This window comes from Notamacropus eugenii, chromosome 2 (genome assembly GCF_028372415.1).
Source record: "Notamacropus eugenii isolate mMacEug1 chromosome 2, mMacEug1.pri_v2, whole genome shotgun sequence".
NCBI lineage: Eukaryota > Metazoa > Chordata > Mammalia > Diprotodontia > Macropodidae > Notamacropus > Notamacropus eugenii.
The window spans coordinates 538984852-539009332 of NC_092873.1; the positions used below are offsets into that span (position 1 = coordinate 538984852).

At 48.2% G+C, this 24481-nt stretch overlaps 1 protein-coding gene and 1 long non-coding RNA gene across 3 annotated transcripts in view; one reads left to right on the forward strand and one right to left on the reverse strand.

Annotated features, from left to right (window-relative positions):
- Window positions 1-544: 544 nt before the first annotated feature.
- On the reverse strand, window positions 545-7042 carry LOC140530349 (uncharacterized). Its single transcript, XR_011975911.1, has 2 exons — window positions 6257-7042; window positions 545-1286 (listed from the first exon to the last, which is right to left on the reverse strand). It is a non-coding gene; the product is annotated as an uncharacterized lncRNA (long non-coding RNA).
- Window positions 7043-7188: 146 nt separating this feature from the next.
- Window positions 7189-24481, forward strand: part of MIGA1 (mitoguardin 1) — a 51221-nt gene continuing 33928 nt past the window's right edge. For both annotated transcript variants that reach the window (XM_072649912.1, XM_072649913.1), the window contains exons 1-5: window positions 7189-7279; window positions 8993-9111; window positions 17480-17657; window positions 18816-18952; window positions 20574-20700. In XM_072649912.1, the coding sequence (XP_072506013.1) occupies window positions 9010-9111; window positions 17480-17657; window positions 18816-18952; window positions 20574-20700 (544 nt within the window). In that variant the 5' untranslated portion in view covers window positions 7189-7279; window positions 8993-9009. The remainder of the gene's footprint in view (window positions 7280-8992; window positions 9112-17479; window positions 17658-18815; window positions 18953-20573; window positions 20701-24481) is intronic.

Here is a 24481-nt window from a genome sequence, read left to right on the forward strand (position 1 = left end):
TATCCACAGAGCTCAGGGGTGAGGCAGCAGTCACCCTGGCTCATTCTTGTTTCCACTTTCTCTGTCCAAAGGAATGATCTTGGGGCTGACAGGCAACAGAAAGTCAACAACCAAGGTAAATAAGGTGATAGTAAGGGAGCATCTAGCTGCTGTGGATGAGCTCAAGTTACCTTGAACCATATTCAAAGCTGACAAGCATTTATTAAGTGCCTACTGTGTGAAGTGCCTTACAATTATCTCATCTGATTCCCACAACCAACCTGAGAAGTAGGTGGGATTATTATCCCTATTTTAGAGGAAGATACTGAGACAAACAAAGTCAAGTGACTTGCCCAGTCACCCAACCAGCAAGTGCATACATCAGGGTTTGAATTCAGGTCCTCTTGACTCCATGTCCAAGACCCTATTCACTGTACCCCTTCTCTGGTTCTAAGCAGAGTTTGGGAGGGCAAAGGAATGGGACATTTCAGGTTATGAAGGACCAAAGAAGAGATAAGGAGGATTGAGGGAGGGAGAGAGAGAGCAAGAGAGGGAGAGAGGGAGGTAGAGAGTTATAATTTTATTATCATGGTAATTCAAAAAGGACATTCAGAGTTGAAAATTATGGAGGTGGCAATGGGTGCTAGTAAGCTCCAACACACACAAACCTAACTCTGATCCTCTAGAGGTGGCTGAGGGAAAAGCTGAGGGCCTCAGGGGCCAAGGTGTGAGAAGGGACCTTGCCACACATTCTCACATCCCCAGATGAGAAGGTAGGAGCAGGGTGGGGCAGAAGCCTGGGAGCTCTATGAGGAAGGTCTCTAGCTGGGATGATGCATGTGGACAAGTTGAACTTCTAGGAGATGTCAGAGGGATGTGGCAGATAGAGGCCCCAGGAGCTGGGAGCAGGAACAATCCTCTTTCTGGCTGCAGGTGGGGTGGAGGGGGAAAGGGCATGAGGGAAGGGGCGACAGGACTGAGAAGGACTGCCAAGGATTCCAGTTCCATCCCATGCTATCAGTTCTTTTTAAGTGCCCAGTATGTGTAAGGCATTGACTGTGTGAGGTGGTAGGGAAAGAGAGACAAAATGGAAAGAATACCTCTTTCTTCCATTCTGCCAGGAGATATAGCACACACAGAAATCAATATAATTCATGGAAAAGTTAGATGAGCAAGAACTTTGTGTGGAATAGAGGGAAGACCTGATCCTGGGTCATCCCAGGCAGGGGATGTCTCCTCCTCAGGCCTCAGTTTCCTCATCTGTCAGATATGGCCTCCAAGGTCCCCTCTAGCTCCAAACCTTCATTCTGTGAACAGACAGAGAGAGGCAATCAGGGAAGACTTCACAGAGGAGGAAGCACCTGAACAAGAATTGAGAAGTCTAGAGCTAAGGACAGCATGTTCTGGGCATAACATGCGATTTGTGTGGATTAACAAAAATGGGAGATGGCAAGATGAGGGCAACAATATAAACCATGGCTGGGAACATAGCTGGGGACCAAACTGGGAAGGCTTGCAATGCCAGGCGAAGAAGTTTGTCTTTTATCCTGCAGACAATGAGGAACCACTCAGGGTTTTCTGATGGTGAAGTGATTTTGGCTGTTGCGTGGAGGAGGAACTGGAGAGGAAAATGTCGAGAGTGAAGGTAACCAAGTGGGAGCTTGTTGTTTGTCCTTGATTCCAAGAGAACCAGTGGCTTTGGGGGGATGTCCTGACTCATGTGAATTGGATTGAAGTGAGGCAGAATTGTCAGCCTCATTCTCTCTCCGAGTCATCAAAGTCAAGGCAAGGCATCAGGCATTTAGTAAGAGCTTTCTGTATGTGAAGCATTGAAGATGGAAATTGCTGTTTATCCTTCTCCCAGGCTTGTTCCTTGATGGGCAACTTTGGTTTTTCACTATTTTCAGCTTCTGACTTGTCTGGGGGTTACTTCTGGGCTCTCTTCATTCAGCTGGAGTGCTATTGTGCCTAGGCTTGTGCCTAGGCTTGACAGAAGCCTCTCCTATTGGACTCCCTCAGAGTCTCACTTCTGAGGTTTGTCACCTCCAGAGAGGGTTTGCAAGTAACTGAGATCCTTTGAGATCCAACCCCTAAGGAAATTACTCTCAGACAGGAGGGAGTCAGAAAGTGAGTGATAAGAAAAAGAAGGGGAAATAAAATCTCAGAAAGAAGAAAACTCAAAGACTCTGAATATGAGCAGGTAAATCAATAGGAAAAGCATTAATAACAGAAAGAAATGTGGCTTCCAGGCGGAACTCCCAAACAAGTTCAGGCACTGATGAATAAATGCTACAAAATGAAAGAAAATGATCTGTCAGGCCTAGAGGCCTAAAGGCTACCCGAGTCTTTCCTTACTTGTCGCAGGTCTTCGGCTGGCCAAACCGGATAAACGTGTGAGAGAAGAGACTTTCCAGAGTCGAACAAGGGTTAGGCTTTATTCAGGGTCTTGGTTTCATGTGCAGGGGGAATTCTTCCTCAGGAGAGAGGAGTCCTCCTCCTCAGGAGGCAAAGATCTTACAGTAAGAATGGAAATGGGAGTGGGAGAGGGGAGAGGAGAAAGGGGAGAGGGGCCTTCTGTCCTCTAAGGGCCCCTCAGCGCTAAGAGCGCCTTCAGGCTTTCCTGACCCTACTTAAGCTCTCCCGCCGCTTAGTTTGCACCTGAATACCTTGCCTGTTCTCAGTCCTTAGCTAGACAACAATAGGTGTGCTCAGACCATGGATTAATCTCGAGGACGGGATGCTTTCCCCAGCAAGTTTCCCATGGGGAAGAGGTGAAAATGCACAGGATAGCCCAGGTCTCACACCTCAATTCCCAGCTGTTCCCTGGGGGGCCTCATGAGAACTCTAAGGTTTAGAAGTCCTCACTTTTACCTGCCTGAGACTGTCCACATGGAACTGAGCTTACACCCCCAACAATGATCCAATACTTGGTGGGACAGGGGACCCCCTGGAACTGAGGATAACATGAAACCACAGCTTGCTGCTCCTGGGTGGTTCAATAGGGAAATGTAAAGTTCTGCTCCCACGGATGGTGTGCATTTTACAAGCCAAGAGTGCATCCATTAACTCAGAATAAGACATTTGACACTGGGGTCTTGAGATCATAGGTCTGGAGGTGGAAGGGACCTCAGAAGACATCTCATCCACTCCTGAGGAGGTTAAGTGACATAGGTCTCAGAAGTGGGACTTGAACCCAGGTCCTCTGACTCCAGAGTCAGGGCTCTTTGCACATGTGGTACTGATGGGGTGCTTGGGCCCCAATTCTAAAATCACATTTCTCCCTAGCCTCAAAACACCATCCCAGGCAGTTTCTCCCCAGCCCAAGGACACAGCCTGCCCCAGGAACAACTGTTATCTCCCTTCCTGCTGTAGTAGCCAGCTGTACCTATAGAACTGATTGGTTTGAACCAGCTGTATACTGGCTTAACAGGCTGTGCACTGGGTCATAAGGACATTTACTGCTCACTGCCCAATCGTATGTATCCTAGACTTAGACATACCCATACTCCCTTGTATTTATCTTGTCTAACAAGACATCGATGAGAACAACCTAGTATTTCTGAGCCAGCCCTGATGGCCAGTGGACTTAGTGACGTATCAGGCCTAAAACTACACCTCCAGGTAGCTCCTGCTTGGCCTATTTCCCGATGAATTTTGGGTAAAATACTTGCGCTTTAGAAACCAAAAGTGCATGTTCCTTTAAGAACTGACCACTCCCTAATCCCACCCCCAAACACCTAGTTAGCATATTTGGCACAAGGGATGCTATAGAATATTCTATACAAACTTTCCCTGTATCCCTTTAAGGTTGCAAGTTCCCTAAGAACTCTTACCTGCTGAAAAGTATAATAAATCTTTACCTTGACCTCAACAAAGCTTGAGTCTGCGAATTCTTCTCCAGACAACCTGCCCCTGGTACCCTGGTCTTTGTGGGGGTCTCACACCCCTTTCCAGCCCTCATCAGTACCACCCTTCTAACCAAATAGTATAACATATGAAGTGACAAGAAAAGATCCCAGTCCTCTGCACACATGAGATAGTTCCCTGGGTTACCAGACTACAAATGCAGGATAGCACTGGGATGTAGAGAAAATGCTGTCATGAGAACTTGTGAGACCAGGGTGATGAAGAGCCATGGGTGGCCCTGGATGCCATTGCACCCAAATACCACCTCTTAGTGGCAGCCTTCCCTTTGCTAATCATTTCTTTCCTTCCCGTCTGTCCTGGGTGTGGGTGTGGCTCGCTTTGTATATGTGTCCCCATCTGATTGTGAGCTCCTTGAGGGCAGGGGCTCTCTTTTGCCTCTTTTTGTGCCCCCAGGTGCTTAATAAATAACTCTTTCCTAATTGATGGCTTGAGGCACTGCTCTCCCTAGCTGCATCATCTACTGGACATGGGATCTCTACTCTGCTTATCTCTCCATCACCACCTGCAGCTACTGGCCCTCCCCAGGGCCCTCCGTTCCTCTGGGGCACCGTTTGCTGGAGGTGTAGGGGTTGGTAAGCTTGACCTGAGGAAGAGAGGGTGAAAGTCCCTTTAGTGAACAGCTGTGTGCTAAATGTCACCAATGAAAGTCCGTAAGAGTAAGTCCAATGTGTAATCTATATCTGATTGTGTAATGTCTCAGGGAGCAGGGAAGGGAGGGAGGGAGGGAGGGATAGGATGTGGAACTCAAAACTATAAATAGAAATGTTTAAAAATTGAAAAAAAAGAGTGTCTATTCTTTTTATGACTTTTCTCCTAGTGCTAACATGATAGACCAAGTTCAAAGTTATTATCTGCTTGTGGTTAGGAAATTCCTTTTGATCCTTGTTAAATTCCTGTCTGTCCCATTTTAGGGAGCCCACCTATTGGAAACCAGATGGCCAGGGGGGTGGGGGGGGAGGGAGGGGGCAGTGAGGAAGAAATCTTCCTGATTGGTGTGCCAATAAAACCAGGGGCAAGAACAGAAGGGGGGGGGGTGGTTTAGCTGCCAAGGCTCAGCTTTCCCCTGTGCTGCCTTCCTATCTTTGTTCTACAAGTTGAGCTCATAAAACCTCTGGCTGTTGGGCATTCCAGTCAGCACGAAGTACTGGGCCCTCCACACCCATAGCAGACCAGTGATCCCATCATCCCCATCCCCATCCCACTGGGCAGGCAGATGGGCTCCTATGTGAGAACTGCATGGGTGGGGCCTCAGGCTTCAGCCCCATTGAACAGTGCTCTTCCCAGAGGGTTACAGTGGCCAAAGGCCAAAAGCAAAGAGGGGTGTGTAGGGGCTAGAGGTGGAAGGGGGGCTTGCATCAGTAATGGGGACAGGACCCCCAGTTTCTGTCAATCTGCTTGGGTTGTGTTTCTGGAGGTTTCCCACCCTCAATTCCTGAGTGTATTAGCTAAGGTCATCATTTGCTGTGGTCTTCTTTTCCATTTCACTGGAACTCAGGAATGTGGAGAATTTGCTGATGGAAGGCTGATAAGGTGGTTCCGCTGCTCCCATGGGCAGACCAAAATTGCTTTGGTCTGAATTCCATTTTCCCTGAGCTTTGGCTCCCCAGGCAGCAGAAACACACAGCAGGAGTGGGATGGCTCCTTCTAGGTCTCCCCATCTCTTTTCTGATGGACTTTGGCTGGTCATGGGGTTGGGGGGTTGCCTAGCCAGCTTGGCCCAGGGCAGTGAACACTGTGGCTCTCCTTGTCCTCTGTCTCATCTTCTCCCTATCCCCTAACCAGAATCTAGTAGGGGTAAAAGACTTTTACACAAATGACTCCAAGACATAGATTAGATGCTGAGCCACGCTAGATGTGGAATCAGAAGACCAGGCCTCCTCTCCTGGTTCTAGTACTTGTCAGCTGTGTCGTCCCCTGAGAAGATCTCTTCCAGCTCTGTCTCTGATCCACATACGGATCCATGAGGTCACGGAGAACTTCAGTTCTGGTACTTGTACCTAGGTACCTGCCCAGTGAACTAAATTAACAAAACAAGTGCAGGTCTGACCTTGCCCAGCCTGCTCCAATGACTTCCTCTTTCCTGTAGGATGGGGTTTTCCTCTTCACATCTCCTCGGGCTTTTCATGTTTGCCTTTGCCATCTTCTGTGGCACGGCGCAGCTCCGGGTCCTTGGGTGGCCAGCGGGCTGCTGCAGCTGCCATCTCTGTGCCTTGGCATGGCCTCATTGCCAGAAGGTGAGCTTCTTTGGAGCTCCGCCCCCCCCCCCAGCTGCTGCTGGTCCCCTCTGCGGCCCCCTTCCATCTGCTTTTGTACTGACCTTGCACATCCCAATGCCCTCCCTCAGTCCCACCTTAGACTGTCCGTTCCTTGACCTCAGCGCCCTTTCTTTGGGTCTCCAGAGCTGGGGGTGCACCCAGCACACAAACGCGTCCTGGTCTTGGACTGATCGATAATCGGTTTGTCGAAGTTGGCTGAACTGGACCGAAAGCTCCCAAGCGAAGGCGGGAGTGACGCCCCCCCGGGACTCGGACGTCCTGCTTCTTCGTCTTCCCGGTCTGCCTCGGCCGCGGGGGCTGCTCCGCCCGGGGTCCCTCAGGCCCGGCCCTTCTCCTCTCTCCAGGTTTTGGGGCAGCCCTCCCTCGCGGCGTCCCGCCGTATCCTCCTCCTCACCATGCCTCCAGGCCGGGTGGGCTCCGCGGCCCCAGGGACGAAACGACCCGGAGCTGGACGGCCCCCGGAGGCAGCCTGGGTTCCCATCTGCCCCCGGGCAGGGGCCCACTGCGGCCCCGGCCTGGCATGTGCAGCGGCCGGGCGAGGTCCGTCCTTCATTCAGCGGCCGAGAGACCTTCCTCCGGCGCAGGTCTCACCTCCCACTGCACAGCCCCCGAGGTCCGTCCTGGGAAGGGCCCCGGGTCCGCAGCGCTCCCTGAGAGCGCTCGGGAAGGCTCTGGGGGAGGAGGGTCCGAGGAGGGCCAGGGCCGGGATGCAGACCCGGGGCCGGTCACTCCTCCCGGCTGGCCTCAGTTTCCTCCTCTGTAAAACGCGCTGCAGCCGCTCCGGGAGTCGGACAGGGCAGAGACGACCCACGCGGGAAGAGCACGTGCTACACGTGTCTCGTTTTACAGTTCAGGAAACTGAGGCAGACAGAGCGCCGAGGTGCCCGAGGCCTTCGGGACGGAGGCGCCGCCTGGCGGCCATCTGGGGGGGCGGGAGGCCGACCCACAAACGTCATGGCGGCAGCGGCTTCTTTCCCGGCCCGTGTCTTCCGGTTGCCCGTGACCCGCCAGCTGTGACCCGGAAGGACTCGCCCTCCCCTGCCCCCGCCCTCCCTCCCGGCGGCGTCTCCAGGCAGCGGCCTCTGCTCGCGCTCCAGGTACGGGGTTGGGGGTGGGGGTGGGGACGGTGGGCGAGCCGCGAGCGGGAGGGGGAGGGGCGGGGGCGTGGGAGGGGCGTGGGAGGGGCAGGCGCGAGCCTCCCCGGGCCGATGCGCTTCTGGCCGGGCCCAGCCTTCACCCAGCCTCAGTTTTCTCGTCTGTCAAATGGGAGCAGCCCCCGACAAGCAGCAGGGGATTAATAAATGCAGCTGGAGGCGGGGCGGGGCGGGGGGAGGTGCGGAGGAGGGAGAGGTCGCGCCGCTCCGCCTCCACCTCTGGGCATCCCCAGACGGAGAAACTGAGGCAGGCAGCCCCGGCGGACTTCTTGGAGGGCAGGCTGCCTCCGTGGACCCCCAGCCAATAAGGAGGAGGTGGGGGGCCGCTCCCCAGAACCGGGCACCCCGGGCTAGGCCTCTGCTTGCCTCAGTTTCCTCTTGTGTCCTCCTGCACGTGGCCGGCCTTCGGCCGTTCTGTTCCTGGGCCTGCCGTACAGCTGGGGAAACTGAGGCAGGCAGCCCAGACCTCAGCCTTCCGCGCCCTCCTGCAGCAAAGCCGGGACTTGGAGGTGGGGCCGGGCCCCCTCACTGCCCTGGCCAGAGGGATAGTCAGACCCCGAGGCAGGGCACCGGACTGGCCCGCCGGCAGAGGTTTGGGGGGAGGGAGGGGCCGAGGGGGAGGCTCTTCCTGAGGATGTTGGATGGGGGGGTCACAGGAGGCTCGAGCTCCAAGGGGGTGCCCCAGCTTCTAAAGTTGTCTTAAATTCCATCCCTCCTCCTATTTCAGTCACTTCCCCAATGATTGGGGACACAAGGATGCAGACCTCCACACGGGGGTCTTCCTTTAGAGAACTCTGCTTAGGTTATCGCTAATCTGCAGTTCTTGAAAACTGTGGAAGGCTTGAAGGAGATACCTAACAAAGGGCACTGCCCATTGGGCCATGATTAAGAAAATTAACTAGGTTTATAATCAGATTTCTGTTTGAGCTGGAAAAACTCAAGAAAAGTTGCCCAGTTTGACTTTGTGGGGAGAAACAAGTAAAGATGGCACCTGTCATGTCCAGGTTTTTAAATGTGGAAATGAAGTAGTGTGGAGGAGGGGAAGGCGGACAGGCCTGCAGCCTGAGCCTGTGGCCTGGGCTGGGCTTGGCCCCTTCTCTGGCCTGCTGAAGCTTGAGGTTGCAGAAGCCGCTCTGATGGCATCTGGCCCTTGGTCAGTCTTCTGGGGCTCCCTTCGCACTCTGAGTTTGAAGGGAGGCCTTTTAGGGAGTACTAAGGTACTGGCATCCGTGGGGCTTTTGTATGTACAGATGGCCTCACAGGGGTTCTGTTTGCCATCCACCTATTTGGGGGCAGCTTCTGGAGCCCAGCTCGGTACAGGCAGGTAAAGCTGGTGAGTTGGTCCAGACTCCTGAGGTCCAGGGTCCTGCCTTGGCTTGGCCAGCTGATGCATTTGGGAACCACACAGACCTCACAGCCTGTGTACCCTTGCTCCCTGAGCCAAGACCACCTGGAAGAGAGTTCATCTCTCAGCCTTGGACTTTACATGCTACAAGTCAGCTGAGATCCCTGGTCATCACTGGGCTGCCAAAACAGGGAGCCCAAATAAGTTTGGTTCAGGGTTCGAGGAGGCACTGTAGCTTCATGAATCGCTGTGCCCCACCTGGTCTCCATGTGCACTCTGCCTAACGTGATTTCATTTCCCCTTTCCGAAAGGCTGAACGGGAGGCGTCATGTTAGAGGAAGCTGTGAACCGAGAGCCGCTGTTCTCCCTGAAGTCCACGGTGCTAAGAGTGTTTGACCTCCCACTGTCTTGGTACTACTCCCTGATCCAGGTAAAGAAATGAGCCTCCAGAAGCTGAGTACTGGGAGTGTGTAAGAGAACCCGCAGCGTGCATGTGGCTTTTTGGAGTTTCTGTTAAGATGTTTATAAGATGTTTATTCAGGTGATTAGAATCTCTTCGGGCTTGTGTGTCCTTTCCTTTTCCTTGGTCACTTGCCTTGGTAAGGACAAGCAGAACCAGGTTAGTTATTCTCCAAGGCCGAGCTCCCTGCTGGATGCTTCTCTGCCTTCAGGCTGCATACTGTCTATCCCCATGTGCTGATCTCTATCCATTGGCTTCCCCATTGGCATGAAAAGCTCCTCAAGGGAAGAAAGGGCCTCTTTTTGTTTCTTTTGGGTTTTGGTATGCTGGATACTTAGCACCATGTCCGCTGCAGAGTAGCCCCTGATTGGTGGAGAATGTCTTATACAAATAGATGGCAAGCATTGGGTCTGAGGGAACTTCAGAACATCTATGGAGTCATCTGATGACCCAGGAGTCTGGATTCAGGCTGTGTCTGAGGAGCCACCGTGGCTTCTGGTGCAGCCTTTGCCTGATGCCCTCCAGAGAGGCAGCAGGGGAGGCTGGCACCTCCCCAGGTACCACATCTTAGCAAGCTTTTCCTTAGAGCTGACCTACTTACAAAGGACCTCTGTGGTTCCTGGTGGATGACTGAATGAAGCCCTTTGCCTTGCTGGAAGACAAGAGCCACCAGCCCCAGTTGTTAGAGGTGAGCCTTGTGTGGCACATGGCTGCATGGACCACAGGGTCTGGCCCACATCCCTCTCGTTATACTGTTGGGCTGCCCCCTCACTCTCTGAGTCTTTTCCAGAGGAATAGCTGCTGTGAGTGAGATTTTAACACATTTTGCTAAAATCTTGAAAGATACATCTGCAACATTCCCTTCTCCACCAGCTTCGTGTGGGATAATGAAAGGGCCCTGTGTTTAGCATCAGAGCACCTGGGCTGCGTTTCCTTCAGCTCTGGGCAATTCCCATCATCATTTTGGATTGATTTAGAGTGGGTCAACCAGTGAGCGTGTAGAGTGTCCTTAGTGACCCAGGCACTGGGGCAGGTCCTGAAGACACCAAGACAAATGTGAAAGTGATCTTAGTCTGGAGGAGCTGACCTGCTTTGTTCCTGGAAGGGTCTGCTCCTTTTATTTGCTGAAAGAAAGGGAAAAAAAGACATTCCCACTAGAGAAGTGACTTGAGACCTTTCTGAGGCCTTGGGAGAAAACAGCTGCTGAATTATTGTAGGCAGAGGCCTGGTTGGGACTGAGAAATGGAAGCAGGGGTTGGTTCCATGGAGTAATGCTAAAATGGCCCACAAGATGGCCAGTTTGGATGCCAGTGGGCAGAAAATACTAGAAGAAGAGAGATGCGGCTCCTTCTGACCAAGGTCCCCTCTAGAACTTACATTTCTAAGAAAGGAAATGATGGCTTCTGGGTGTCTTAAGGACCATCTGAGTCCTCTGATCTCAAGCGTGGAGAGGCCACCCCCATGTGTCACCTCCAGGTCTTTTCAGTCAAATGACTGAGGAAGCTGTCTTTGAAGACTGGTTTTTGAGTTAGTTTGGCTCACCTGTTGAAAATATTACAGTGCTAATGAGGTCACATTTGCAGAGTTACTGATTTTAGAGAATGCCCCAGGACATCCAACCACATTGGATGGTCTGAGGGTAAGCATGCAAATTCACCAAGATGTGGAAAAAACCCTCCTTACCCACTGGCATAGGTGGGAAGGCTTAGAGAAAAAGAAGACAGTTCAGGCTGTGCTGCTAAAATACATACTTTTAGTAATATTTTATTTTTTCCCCAATCATATGTAAAAATAATTTTAAAAATTCTTTTGTTTTGAATTTTAAGTTCCAAATTCTATCCCTTTCTCCTTCCGTCCCCTCCCCCATCTCTGAGATGGTAAAAAATCTGCTACAGGTTATCCGTTTGCAGTCAGGTAAAACATTCCATATTGGTCGTTTTGTGCAAGAAGACTCAAAAAAAGAAAGTGAAAAACAGCCTGCTTCAGTCTGTAGCCAGACAATATCTGTTCTTTCTCTGGAGGCAGATAGCATTGCTTCATCACGAGTCCTTTGGGATTATCTTGGATCTTTGTATTACTGAGAAGAGCTAAGTCATTCACAGCTGATCATTGTTACAATGTTGCTATTATTGTGTACGATGTTTCTCCTGGTTCTGCTCACTTCCCTCTGCGTCAGTTCATGTAAGTCTTTCCAGGTTTTTCTGAAATCGTCCTGCTCATTTCTTACAGCACAATAATATGCCATTACATTCATATACCACATCTTGTTCAGCCGTTCCCTAATTGATGAAATCCCTTCGATTTCCAATTCTTTGCTACCACAAAAAGAGCTGCTATAAATATTTTTGTACAAATTGGTTCTTTTCCTTTTTTTGGATCTCTTTCAGATGTAGACCTAACAGTGATATTGCCGAATCAAAGGGTATGCACATTTTTATAGCCCTTGGGGCATGGTTCCAAAGCACTCTCCAGAATGGTTGGATCAGTTGACAACTCTGCCAACAGTACCCCTCCGACATTTATCATTTTGCTTTTCTGTCATATTAGCCAATTGGATAGGTTTGAGGTAGTACCTGAGAAGCGTTTTAATTATCTGCTAAATTATTTCAAATACCAATAATGACATTTTATCATATCATTTTAGGCTTTAGTTTGATATTCAATATCTTTTTAATTTTTTAAAATTTTTCTTTCTGTAAATACTCATACTTTGTAATAAACTTGTATTAAAATATATTTTTCTTTATTAATTTTATTTATTTTCAGTGTTCTACAATCACTACCATATAACTTAGATTTCTTTCCCCTCCCTCTCCCCTACCTTCCCCTTCCTTCCCCGAGATGGCATACAATTTTATATAGGTTCTACACATACATTCCTATTAAATATATTTTCACCATAGTCGTGCTGTATAGAAGAATTAAAATGAATGGGAGAAATCATATAAAAAACCAAAACGTAATGCAAAAAAAAATGATCTGCTACATTCTGCAATTGAATTCCATAGTTCTTTCTCTGGATGTGGAAGGCATTTTGCCTTAAAAGACCATTGGGAATTTTTTTAAGTCCTTGCATTGCAATGAAGTTCCAAGTCTACCAGAAAAAACTCTTGCACACTGTGGTCATTGCTGTGCACAAAGTTCTCCTGGTTCTGCTCCTTTTGTTCTGCATCAGATCACATAAGTCTTTCCAGGCCTCTCTGAAGTTTTCCTGTTCATCATTTCTTATAGCGCAATAGTACTCCATTACATTCATGTACCATAATTTATTCAGCCATCCCCCAATTGATGGGCATCCCCTTGATTTCCAGTTTTTGGCCACCACAAGGAGTGCTGCTATAAATACTTTTGTACATGTGGGACCCTTTCCCATTTTTATGATCTCTTGGGAAAACACATTTTTCTTAATGTTTATGGTTATATTAGTAAACAAATGAAAACTTATTTTTTAAAATTTTCATTGCAGATTTCTATTGGGCTGGAACAACTGCCATGTTTTACATATGATTGTAACTTCAAATAGTGCAGACTTAAATAGTGTGATCTTTCATAGGATCTGCTGTTTGTGTTTGTGGTCTGTTGACCTTGCACTGCCCCCCCTCACTCAAAACAAAGCCAAGTGCAGTGACATCATCACTTCATTTCTCTGATGTCATGGTCTTTGAAAACACAGGGTGCACACCAGATGATCTTCCACATGTAACATGGGTTCCTTGAGGACAAAGGCTGTTGTTTTGTTCCTCATCTTTTGTCCTTTTTTGGTTATTCTAGGATAGTGCCTGGAGCACAGGAGGTGCTTACTACAAAAGCTTCTTGACTGATGGGTAGGAGTAGCAGTGGGTAGACCCAAAGAAGAAGCTTTACTTGTTCATTAGTGGCTTAGATTCAACGCTGAGCAGGAGAGGCAGGAGCTAACACTCTTCCTGCAGAACCAGGGGTCAGAAAGGTCTCGGTAGCTTGGTAGTCAGGATGAGTCTAGCAAGGTTTCACAGATTAGGGATAAATGTCAAATCTTACACTTTCATTCAAAAGAATCAGTTTTATAAGGATGAGATGGAGGAAGTGTGGAGAGAGCAGTTTTTCTGAAAACAAGGTGGCGGTTTTAATGGCTGAGTCGTCATGAGATTGTTGAACCTTGTTGCAGGAGTTACTGTAACAACAAATATTTCAGAAGAGAGTTAAGTTTTGTCAGAGGGGTTTTTAAAAGTTTGAGTTAATTACAGAAGCACTTAGGAGACAAAGAGCTGTTCTCCTCTGAACCTTGGAGACGAGACAAGACCAACCCCTCAGTTACATGCAACTCTCCAATAAAGGGAAGTTACAGAATGAAAACCAGAATCACCTCCATGTTGTTTTTAGGAAACCTTCTCAACTCAGAAGGACTGAAAGGGATTCCAAAGGAAAGGAGCATCTACACTCTTCATTTTGCTGCCACATCGTGGAAGGCGCATGTAGCCCTGATGATTTCCATCAAAGATAAATGAGGTTATTCTAAACTTATAGAAAGTTCTGTTCAGAACGAGACTTTGCCTTATGTTGACCTGTGTGCAGACCCAGGCTGGCCCTCTGTGGGTGGTCACTCATATCACCTAACTGGCCCAGCTCCTCCTTGAGCACGCGGCTCCTTGGACACGTTCCCATAGTTGTCCTCATTGGCCAGATGCCTCATTGCATTTGAGGTAAACCACAGTCATCATGCTGAAAAGATTCCCAGATTCATTGCATTAGTGAGAGGCTTTGTAGGAGCAGTAACTTGGTGTCACTGAAAGGGCTTTGCAGTTTCCCAAAGGCAATCTGGGTCTGTTCAAGTTAAATGGACTGATGGACCAGGTCAGTGGCCATCCATCCAAATGTGTGTCCCACTGAACAGCGGCATTCTGCATCCGCTTGATTTTTCTCTGATTGTTAAGCTAAGCTTTTTGAATGACTGTGGATCTCATTGAAAAGGCCCTTATGTTTAGGACTTGATGCAGTCAGTACACTGCCTCTGCAATGAACTTTCTTAAACTACTTTTTATTTTTTCATTTAGCAGAAATCTGCTTCTTTTCTGTACCCTCTTGTCCCCCAAACCCCACTGAATGGGAGAGAAAGAAAAACAAAACTCCTATTACATGTAGTCAAGCAAAGCAGATTCCCCATTGGCCAAATCTGCCTCCCCAATTTCATGCTGCTTTATTGGCTCTTTACCTCTCTCTAAGGAGGTGGAAAGATCATTATTCCTCTGGGGTCATGGTTAGTCGCCGTGTGGGATCAGAGTTCCTGGGTCTTTCAGAGCTCTTTGTCTTTGCCACGTTGTTGTCACTATGTAAATTGTTCCCCTGGTTCTGTTCACATCACATGACCTCAGTTCATATGGCTCTTCTCAGGTTTCTCTGGAATCATCCTAACCCTTCATCCTTTCTTACAGCACAGTGGTATTCGATCACATTCATATACCATAACTTGTTCAGCCATTGCCCAGTTCATGGGCACCTTCTCAGACTCTATCCTTTGCCCCCTCAGAAAAAGCTACAGAGATTTTTGTACATCCTTAGTTAGAATTTATTTTGCTTATGACTAATCCTTCCCCTAACTTACCCTCCCTCTAATTCCCCCTTCTCCCCTTTTCCTCCTATTTCCCTGTCAATTAAAATGTACTTCTGTGCCCAGTTCTGTGTGTTTTTCCCCACTTTGACCAGTTCAGATGAGAGTGAGGTTCGAGGATCAGCTACTCCCCCACTCCCTCCTCCTTGTTTGTATAGATTTCTGCTTGTGCACTCTCAGCATGTGAGATAATTATCCCTAAATTCAAGACCTGCGACCACCTTCCCCTCTGCCCTTTGCTGTGTATTCTTCTCCACTCTTTTCAGTCTTAAGATCATCCATACATAACCTGTGTCTAATTAGACTCCTCCTTGTCTGACCCCTGAGGAAGACAGGCCTCAGGAGACACATGGATCACCTCTCTGCGTCCCAATGTAAGCCGTTTATCCCTTCATTGTTCATTGACTCCTGTGTTTGAACTTCAGAGTTCCTCTCCAGCTCTCTTTGGACTTTTCTCCAGGAATGCTTGGAAGTTCTCTGTTTCATCAAAGGTCCATACTCAGGTTATGCTCAGTTTTGCTGGATAGGTTATTGTGAGCCCATATTCTTTGCCTTCCTTACAAGTTCTTCACTCCTCGATGGTGGTGGCTGCCAAATCCTGTGTGATTATGGCACTGGCTGCTTCTGGCTGCTTGTTGTAGTTTTTTCTTTAACCCGGAAGCTCTGGATTTGGTTATGACATCCCTGGGAATTTTCATTTGGAGGTTTCTTTCAGAAGGTGATGAGTAGCTTCTCTTTCTGCTTTCCCCTCTGGTTCTAAGAGATCTGGACAGGTTTCTTTTAAGATGTCTGAAAACAGAATATTCAGGCTCTTTCTCAGTCATGGTGTTCAGATAGTTCAGTTATTTTTTGATAAATAATTTTTAAAAATGAGTTTTTGTTGATATTTTCTGTTTCTTACATTTCCATAGTTATCCAAGTCAGGGAACCATCCCAAATGACAAATAATATTTTTTAAGGAGGAAAAAAATCAGCACAACTGGTGGTTATATTTAGGGTTAAAGCGTGCAATGTGTCCTATGTGTGGTCCCCCCAACCTCCATGAAGGTGCCTTCTCCTAGCTGGAGTGTTCTCTTCTTGTTATGTACTTGCGATTTTCTGGCAGGTGGTTCTTCTTTCCAGCCCTGCTTGAGTCTGGTGATTCTGTTTCCCAGCTCAGTTGTTTTCATTCTGAGATACCTCACATTCTTTTCCATCTTCTCAGTCTTTTGATGGTTTTTTCACATTCTCATCTTGCCTGATGGAGTCATTCATTGGCTTCTGTGGGATCCACTCAGATTTTGGGGGAGTTTGTTGCTTGGACTCAGCCTTGTGGGCCAAGATCTTAACTCCCTTCCCAGGCTTTCTTCCTTAGCTCTTGTTTTACTTTCTAACACTTGAGCATTCTTTTTTAAACTCTCACTTCCTTTCTTCCAGGAATTCTAGTTGGATTTGTGCCCAGGTTGTGTTTTTCTCTAAGGCTTTGCTTGTAGGCGCTTTGTTTGCTCATTCCTCCAGCCTCCTTCCTCACTTCAGACTTGATGTTAGGGCCAAGCTCTGTGTGCCTCAGGAGGGAAGGTCTGCACTGCTCCTCTGGCTGCTTTCTTGGAGCTCAAGCTGGGCACCTGCCAGCTGTCAGTGCTCCCAGAGTGCTCTGATCTGGGACAGTCTCACTCACTGCTGCCCTCTGGTCTGAGTTCTGCAAGTCCTGAGCTGGAGGATTACTAGTAGATGCTGCTGGCCTTAGCCCCCATCAGCCAGCAGACCTAGATGCTCCATTCCTGGGTCTGCTGCCCAGGGCCTGCTTCTGCACTGTGCCCCTGGGTACAGGTCCCCTCCTCTTCCGTCTTCCCTTGTGGCAAACATTCCCCACACAGTGCCCCTGCTATGCGTCTGGGACCTCCTCTGGCCCGAGGACTGGGCCTCTTCCTGTGCTGAAGTGCTCAGTGCATAGTGTGGGCCAGGCCAGACTCCGCTATCTGTCTCCCTCTGCCAGGCTGGCCTGCAAAAAACACCTCCTTGGGACTTTTTCCTGGGTTTTCCCATCAGTATTCAGTCTGGTGTGTTTTCTGTTTGTTTGGAGAAGTTGGACGGGGATATGAGCTGTGTAGGGGCAGTGGACATAAGTCAAGATGACTTGAGTTCCAATCCAGCTCCAGAAACTTCCTAACAGGGTGAGCCTGGACAGGTCATTGAGCCTCTGCCTGCCTCCATTTCTTCCTTTGTCAAATGAACAGATGCAACCTGATGATCTCTGGATCTTTAATCAGTGACATGCAGAAGGTGGCATCTGGGCATCTCATCTCTGTAGTGTGGCCCTATTCCATCTGGACTGGTGCTGTACATGCGGAGTGGAGCAGAGGGTCACTAGAGGACCTCCTTTGGCTGTGGCTCCTGCTCGTCCTGCCCTGAGAATCGAGAACTGTAGTGACAAAAGATTTAAAATAGTCAGTTTGTTACTTTTTTGAATGGGCTGGTGATTTCGTTGTTTCTCCCTTCTAGTCCTTCCCTCCCTCCTTTCTCTCTTTTCCCTCAATCCCTCCCTCCCTCTTACTCTCTCTTTCTTTTTAAGGTTGGCTGTCCCTGACTTGTCTGAGCTGGAGGGATGGGTGGTTCTCAGAGCCCAGTCCCCCTATGGAGCAAGACTTGGGGCCTTATGTCCAGGACCCTCTGTCAGCTTAATGTGCCGCCACTCATGGGCCAGTCATGCTGGACCATCCCAGGGAATTTTGAGTCCTCTGTCACTGTCTCAGTCCTGACTTGGTTCACTTTCAGATCAAGTTTTCTCCGGGGGTCAAGAAGCTGTTTGCAGTGACTGCGGTGAGTGCAGTGTCTGTCCTTTTTCTGGCCCATCACTTTAAAAGAAGACGTGGAAAGAAAAAAAGAAAAGGGTTACCGTGGGAACCCGGGCATCTTGCCCTGGAATGCGCTAAAACAGCAGTGTCTGAAAAAGGTACATGGGCCGTGAGGCTAGTAATGATCCTAGAAGGGAAATCTTCACACGCAGGGTATCTCTGGTAGGGGCTGGGCCTGCGCTTTGGGGAATTCCCAACATGGAAGCTGCCCCTCCCTACCAGGAGATAGGGCAGCTTGCCTGGCATTGGGATCCCCTCGGGTGGTCCCAGCCGGCCATGATGGTCAGAGGCCAGGCTGGACTCCCAGGCCAGGCCTGCCTGCCCCAGAGTGTGCTGTCTGGCTTGTTTTTTACATGGTCATCAAGTTGGACGTAACTTTCATTGTCTGGTTGGAACTGTGTGTACACACACACACATACACACACACACACACACACACGTATATTGTCCTCTTTATTCCAGTAGCAAATTCTATCAGCTTTCACAAAATCTCATTACCAATACTTTGGGGTGGCTGGACGTTTGGGCATTTTAAAGAATTTTAATACATTTTATTTTTTCCCCCAATTACATATTAAAACAATTTGTAACTTTTTTTTTTTAAAGTTTTGAGTTCCAAATTCTCTCCCTTCCCCCTCCCTGAGACAGTAAACAATCCCATTTAGGTCACACCTGGGTAGTCGTGCAAACCATTTCCCTCATAGTCATCTTGTACAAGAGGACTAGAATGAAAGAAAAAAAGCAGAGAAAAACGTGAAAAGCCCCTGCTTCAGTGTCTTCACTGACAGCCACTCCTCCTCCTGGAGGCTCTGCTGTCCTCCTCTCCTCCTTGGGCTCCTTTCCCGTGTTTCAGACCACATGCTTCCTGGCTCCTCATGCTGACCCCTCCCCTCCCCATGGAGGCCCGTCTGCCCACCTCAACTCTCTGCCCACTTTCTCTGGGAAGCCTGCCCTCTGCTCAGCCATCTGTCTCTCCTTGTGTAACAAGACTTGGCTATCCTCCCCAGGGGCAGGGGATGTCCTTTGCTTTCCTTTTGTGTGGCCCTGATGCTTGGCCTGAGGCCTGGCCTCTAGGAAGTGCTTCATTCATGTGCCTACCTGGGCAGACATCTGACCCTGACCAGGGAGCCAGTCACAGTGGCCCTCCTGCTTCCTCTCCCTCCAGTTCTGTCATCCCTCCTCAGCCCACCTTCTCCACATTGGATTAATGAAGACACAGGAGCCCTGACCTCACGTGACTCTGTGTGTGTTCTTAGGTTCCAGCTGTTCCAGTAGCCGACAGAACCTGACCCTATCTCTGAGTTCGGCTAAAGACAAAGGGTCTCAGTCTGGTGTCTACACCAATGGAGGCCTTTTCAGCAAATACTCAGGCTCCGTCCAGAGCTTAGCCTCCGTGAGTAGAGCTACCTCATGCTTTCATCTGTTGGGTTTGGGCCTTTTGGCTATATCCTTCTAGGGACTCACCCCCTTTTTGTGGAGGAGTGCCTAAGTGTTTCCCCCAGCAGCTGCGTTGGAGTGGGTGGGAGAACGGGAGGATTCAATGTGCGGATGTGCTTCCTTCAAGGGACATGTCAAGGAGGAGCTCTTTGTGCCCCTGGGCTGTTTGGGTGAAACTGTGGTGGAAAAATGAAAATAGCTGAGGAAACAACCCAAGTCATACGGTTTATTAGCAAAGCAGTCATAGGGAATGGACCCACGGACTCCCCAGGGGGTCCAAAGAACCTAGATACAGAGTGAGACATAAGGCCAAGTAATGCAAACAACTAATCAGGATATAGAAGTAGGTAATCTGATTTCTCATTGGAGGAAAGAGTAGGGACTTTGCAAGTTGGGAGGGAGAGAGTGAACAGGTACAATTTCCTGAAATTAGGAAAGGAGGTGTCTTCTTCCCCCCAAGTGTCTGTGAATAGGCAGCATGGAGATGATGACTGACCAGTACAAGGCCAGTTTTCAGAGGAGACATTTGGTCTGCTTGAGATGCATCAGTCTTTGGATCTGCCTGTGTTTCTGGTCGGCACAGGGCTGGAATTCAGCAGGAATGAAATGTGGGTGCATTGGATGACCCTCTTGTTCTGGGATGTGGGGCTGGCTAGTGTGTCCTCAGGTCCATGGGCCCTTCGTGGAAGAGTTGTAGTGGTTTCTCCCTTGCTACCTGGACCTAAACGTGGGAGTGGGAGGCAGTCATGTAAGCTGCTGCCTGAATCATGAGCTTGGCCCTTCCTTGGAGCCTTCCTTTGATGGAACGAGCAGGATTGAAAAACCAGAGTGCAGCTCATTCATGCAGGTGTGGCAGGGGAGGGACTGGCAGGTCACTGGGGGCAGAGACCCTGAGTCAAGAGTTGACTAGCTAGTGTCTCGAAGCGGGCTGCAAGGATCTGGGCCCAGTCCTTTAGTGGGCTAGATGAAGGCAGGGTGGTGCCCTGCCCTGGAGATGGTGTCTTCTGGGGGCATCTGGTATGCCAGGGCAGGTTGATCCATCCTGGCTTCCACTAGGCTTGGTGGGGACCAGATCTGAGGCCTCCAGAGAGCACAAAGAGGGAGAAGGAGAGGCTGGTTGTTTTGCTGCAGCAAGGGACTTTGCTCATCTTTGGCCTGAGGCAGGACTGGTTGACTCTCTCAGGGAGGTGATGGAGGGTAACTTCCCAGCAGAACCCTGGGGTGAAGGTCAGAGGAAGCATACTCCTCCTAGGAGCCTAACCCGTCCCTGCTTCTTTACCCACTAGTGACTGTACCTGTGTACATTATGTTTCCCTAGGCCCAGCTGTCCCAGAACAGACCCGAGCAATGAATCTCAAAGCCCCTGTCCATTGCCCCCGGGTCAGTCCAGTGGGGCCAAAGGAGCTGCTGTTTGGTTTCCATGAGGGTCTTGGCCTCAGGGCTCAGGACTTCCACCATCAAGCAAGGTCTGCAGGCCTCAAGCTGCTGATGAAATAGACTGCCAATTCCTGGTTGGATGCAAGAGCTGGTCTCGGAATTCCCTGTGAGGACCAACAGCCCCTTTGTTCTCCTTTCAGGTCCAGAGTGCCAATTCTGGTCATAGCTGTGCTTGTGGTAATTCCAATTCCTGGGACAAAACAGATGAGGAGGATTTAAAACTGGTCAGCATTCCTGTGACCACTCCCGAAAACCTGTACTTGATGGGTAAGAAGTGGGCCGCTGGACCTGTGGGGTTTGAAAGATTGGAATCTAATCTAATATTTGTGTAATCCGGCAAACATGTAGCGTGCCATGTAGACTCTGGCATCTTTTATTTTTTCATTTTTAAACTTTAGATTTAAATACTAAAACTTAAATACACAATAAAGAAAAAGAAACATAAGCTTAAATATTGAAACAAATACAAAATATGAAAAGAAAGAAAAGCATGTCACGTGCACAGCAAAATGTAAGAGGATTCAAAGTATGAGCCAGAAGTTTCCGTGTCAAGAATATCTACATAATAAATGCTAAGCGTTGCGTTCTCTGAGCTTCCTTCGAAGTTTCCTTTCTCTCTCTGCTGTTTGCTTAGTTCTTTTTTCCTGCCCTTTCTCTTCCCCTTTCTGTCCTTACCCCCAGAAGGCTGCAATATATTATATATTATTATATATTATTTACAAATATATAAACATAGCCATATTCATGTAAAGTTATATGTACACACACACGTATAGATATATACATACGTATATGAACATGTACTTTCCCTAACAAATTCTGCTCCTGATCTTTTGTGTATCTCTTATTTCATGTTCCTCTTAACTCCTCTACTTTACTTTTACCCACTACCTTGCCCTCCCCCTCCACCCCTGCAGGATCCTTCTCTCCCCCTCCCCTCTAGACATCCCTCCCTTGTCCTGTCCCCCCTCACATCCCCTTAGCATTTCATTTCTTTCTAAATTTAGAAGACTTGTATACTCTTCTAGGTATGTAACCTCATTCCCAATGAAAGTAGGTTTCCAGAACTGCCAGTCCCCCTCTCCCATCTAATTTCTGTACTGGTTTTTCCTCTCCTGCCTCATTTGTATAAGATAATTACTCTTTTTTACTTTTTCCTCGATGGTTTTACTTTTTTAAAGTCATATCATACTCAGGTATGCCCCAGTCTTCTTACAAACTATCCAGTTACTAATAACAATCTTAGACAGTTTGCATTTTCCACACGTAGAAGGTGAACAATCTGTCCTTATTGAATCTCTTGTAATTGGCCTTTGGTATGTACGTTTCACTTGGCTCTTGTATGGCAAATCTTCTTTAAACTCAGTTTTTTTTTTAACAAAGTCCTGAAAGTCTGACAGTTTATTAACTGTCCTTTTTTTCATTCAGGATTATGCTTAGCTTTGCTGGATATGATATTTTGGGCCAGTTCTTTTGCTTTGCCATCTTTTAGGTTTTATGTGATTCTAATTGTGGCACCACCATATTTAAATTGTCTTTTTCTTGTTGTTTGTAATATTTCATCCTTGAGCTGGGAGTTTCAGAATTTGACTATAATATTCCTGTGGGTTTTCCTCACAGGATCTCTTTCAGGTGATGATCAGTGGATTTTTTCTATTTCTACTTCCTCCTCTTGTTTTAATCAATACTTCAGGCAAATTGTCTTTAATTATTTCTTCTCTTATTGTATCAAGATTCTTTTTTGCTTCTACCTTCCAGGTGGTCCAATTATTCTTAGGTTTTCTTTTCTTGCTCTGTTCTCCAGATCAGTTGGTTTTTTTTCACCTTCTATTTTTTCATTCTTTCTATTTTGTTTCATTATTTCTTGATCTCTTATAACTTTGCTGGATTCCCTTTGCCCAATTCTGATTTTCAGGGAGTTCTTTCCTTCCTTAAGATTCTGGATCTCCTATTCCAATTGGTTGACTTTCTTTTCATAATTGTCTTTCATGTTTTCCTTTTTAGTTTTTCTTCAATCTCTCTCATTTGATTTTTAAAGTCTTTTTAAAGTTCTACGAATTCTACTCTGCTTCCTGAGTGTTAAGTTGTCCAGGATCTCGGGGCTCCCATTGTCTTTCAGTGCTCCCAGAGTGGTGTGATTGGTGGCAGAGTTTGCTCACTGGCCTCCTGGTCAGGGTCCCAACCCTGTGAGCTCATCCCTGGTTGAATGTTGGAGAGCTGGGGGTCTCTGCGGCTTCAGAGACAGAGCTGCAGATATCTCTTTGGTCTGAGATTGCCCCTCTGCTCATTGCCCTGGCAGCTCTGAGCCTTGGATTGTCAGCACTCAGCACACAGTAGGTGCTCCGGGCATACAGTAAGTGCTACATAAATGTTAGTTATAGAGCTATGATTTTGTGATTGTTTAGTTGTTTCAGTCGTGTCCAACTCTTCATGACCCCATTTGGCAAGGATGCTGGTGTGGTCTGCCATTTCCTTCTCCAGCTCATTTTATAGAGGAGGAAATGGAGGCAAATGGGGTGAAGTGACTTGCCCAAGGTCACACAGCTAGGACGTATTTGAGGCCAGATCTGAACTCAGGTCCTCCTGACTCCAGCCATGGCCCCCCAGCTGCCCCAATCAGTCCGTTAATGTCTATGAAGTAGCTGTGATGTGCCAGGCATTGTGCTGATCACTGAGGATAGAGAGACGTCTTTCTGCTTAGCTACAGCTCCCTAAGTTTATTATAGAAGTACTCGCTGGGATTTTCTGTCTCCTTTGGCTGTCTGCTTGTTGAACATCAAGGAGAAGAATTCAGGTTTCTAGACTGTTCGAAACCATCAAGTTCCCTATGCCCTCTGCTGCCGTTCAGTTGTGATCGCTGCTGCCATTTTGCTCTGTGCCTACTTTCCTGGGCTTCTGTCTGCCAGGCATAAGCCTCTTGCTCAGTGAGGCTGGCCTTGGGCGGGGGCACGAGAGGGAGCCAGGCTGAACCTGAAACCTTCCCCACATAATTAAACCTGGCCGCAGTGGCTGTGCCCTGACTACCCCTCACTGCCGAGGCCTGGTCTGGTGACTCTTGAGGCAGTTTCCCTGAGAGGAGCCCAGACCAGCCATTCCTGATTTCTGAATTCTATAAAAATACAGTTTTGTGTGTTTCAGGGTTTGTAGATTCCCACAGAAGTCCGAAATTACAGAGTAGGCATTTTAACTAATCGTTTTCCCTTTTTATAAAGGGACCCCATGGAAAAGTATAAACTTTGCTTTTTTGATTCCTGGCCCCCCCCCCCCCCCCCCCCCAGGACACATCAGTGTAGAGCACAGGGCATTCACACTTTCACCCTGCCTGATTCTGTTTTCTCTGTCTCCATTTTCAGCTCATCCCCTCTCCCAGGGCTCTGAAGGATTTGCAAATGGCTTTTCTCTCCTTATCTAAAACTTTCCAAAGCATCTCAGCTCTTCCTGCTTGAGCAGACCCTTTCCTGCCCCGGGAGAGACCCAGGACCTGGTCATTAACCCTAAATACGCACTGATGTGCAGGTTAGACTTCTTTTAGATCATTCAGACAAGCCCCAGGGAAGGAGGAGAGAGGCCAAACCTCTTGGCTGCCTGGCCCCTTTGTCATTTTGGGGGCACTTGGAGGTTCATTTAGCAAACCCAATCACGATCGAGCTTCTAAGAATTTTAATGGATTTTCCAAATATTGTAAATTTCATTTGTTTAAAAAAATTTTCCCCCCCAATTACACGTTAAAACAATTAAAAACAAAAGTTTTGAGTTCCAAATTCTATCCCTTTTTCCCTCCCTCCCTCTCCTCCCCACTCCCTGAAACAGTAGGCAGTCTGATAGCAAAACATTTCCACATTATTCATTTTATACAAGAAAACTCAAAGAAAGAAAGATAGAAAGAAGTGGAAAAAAACCCTGCTTCAGTGTGTATTCAGTCAATAGCAGTTCTTTTCTGGAGATGGGTGGGTTGCTTGGGATTGTCTTGGATCATCGTGTTGCTGAGAAGAGCTAAGACATTCATAGTCCTCCATGGTACAGTATTGCTCTTACTGGGTGCAGCGTC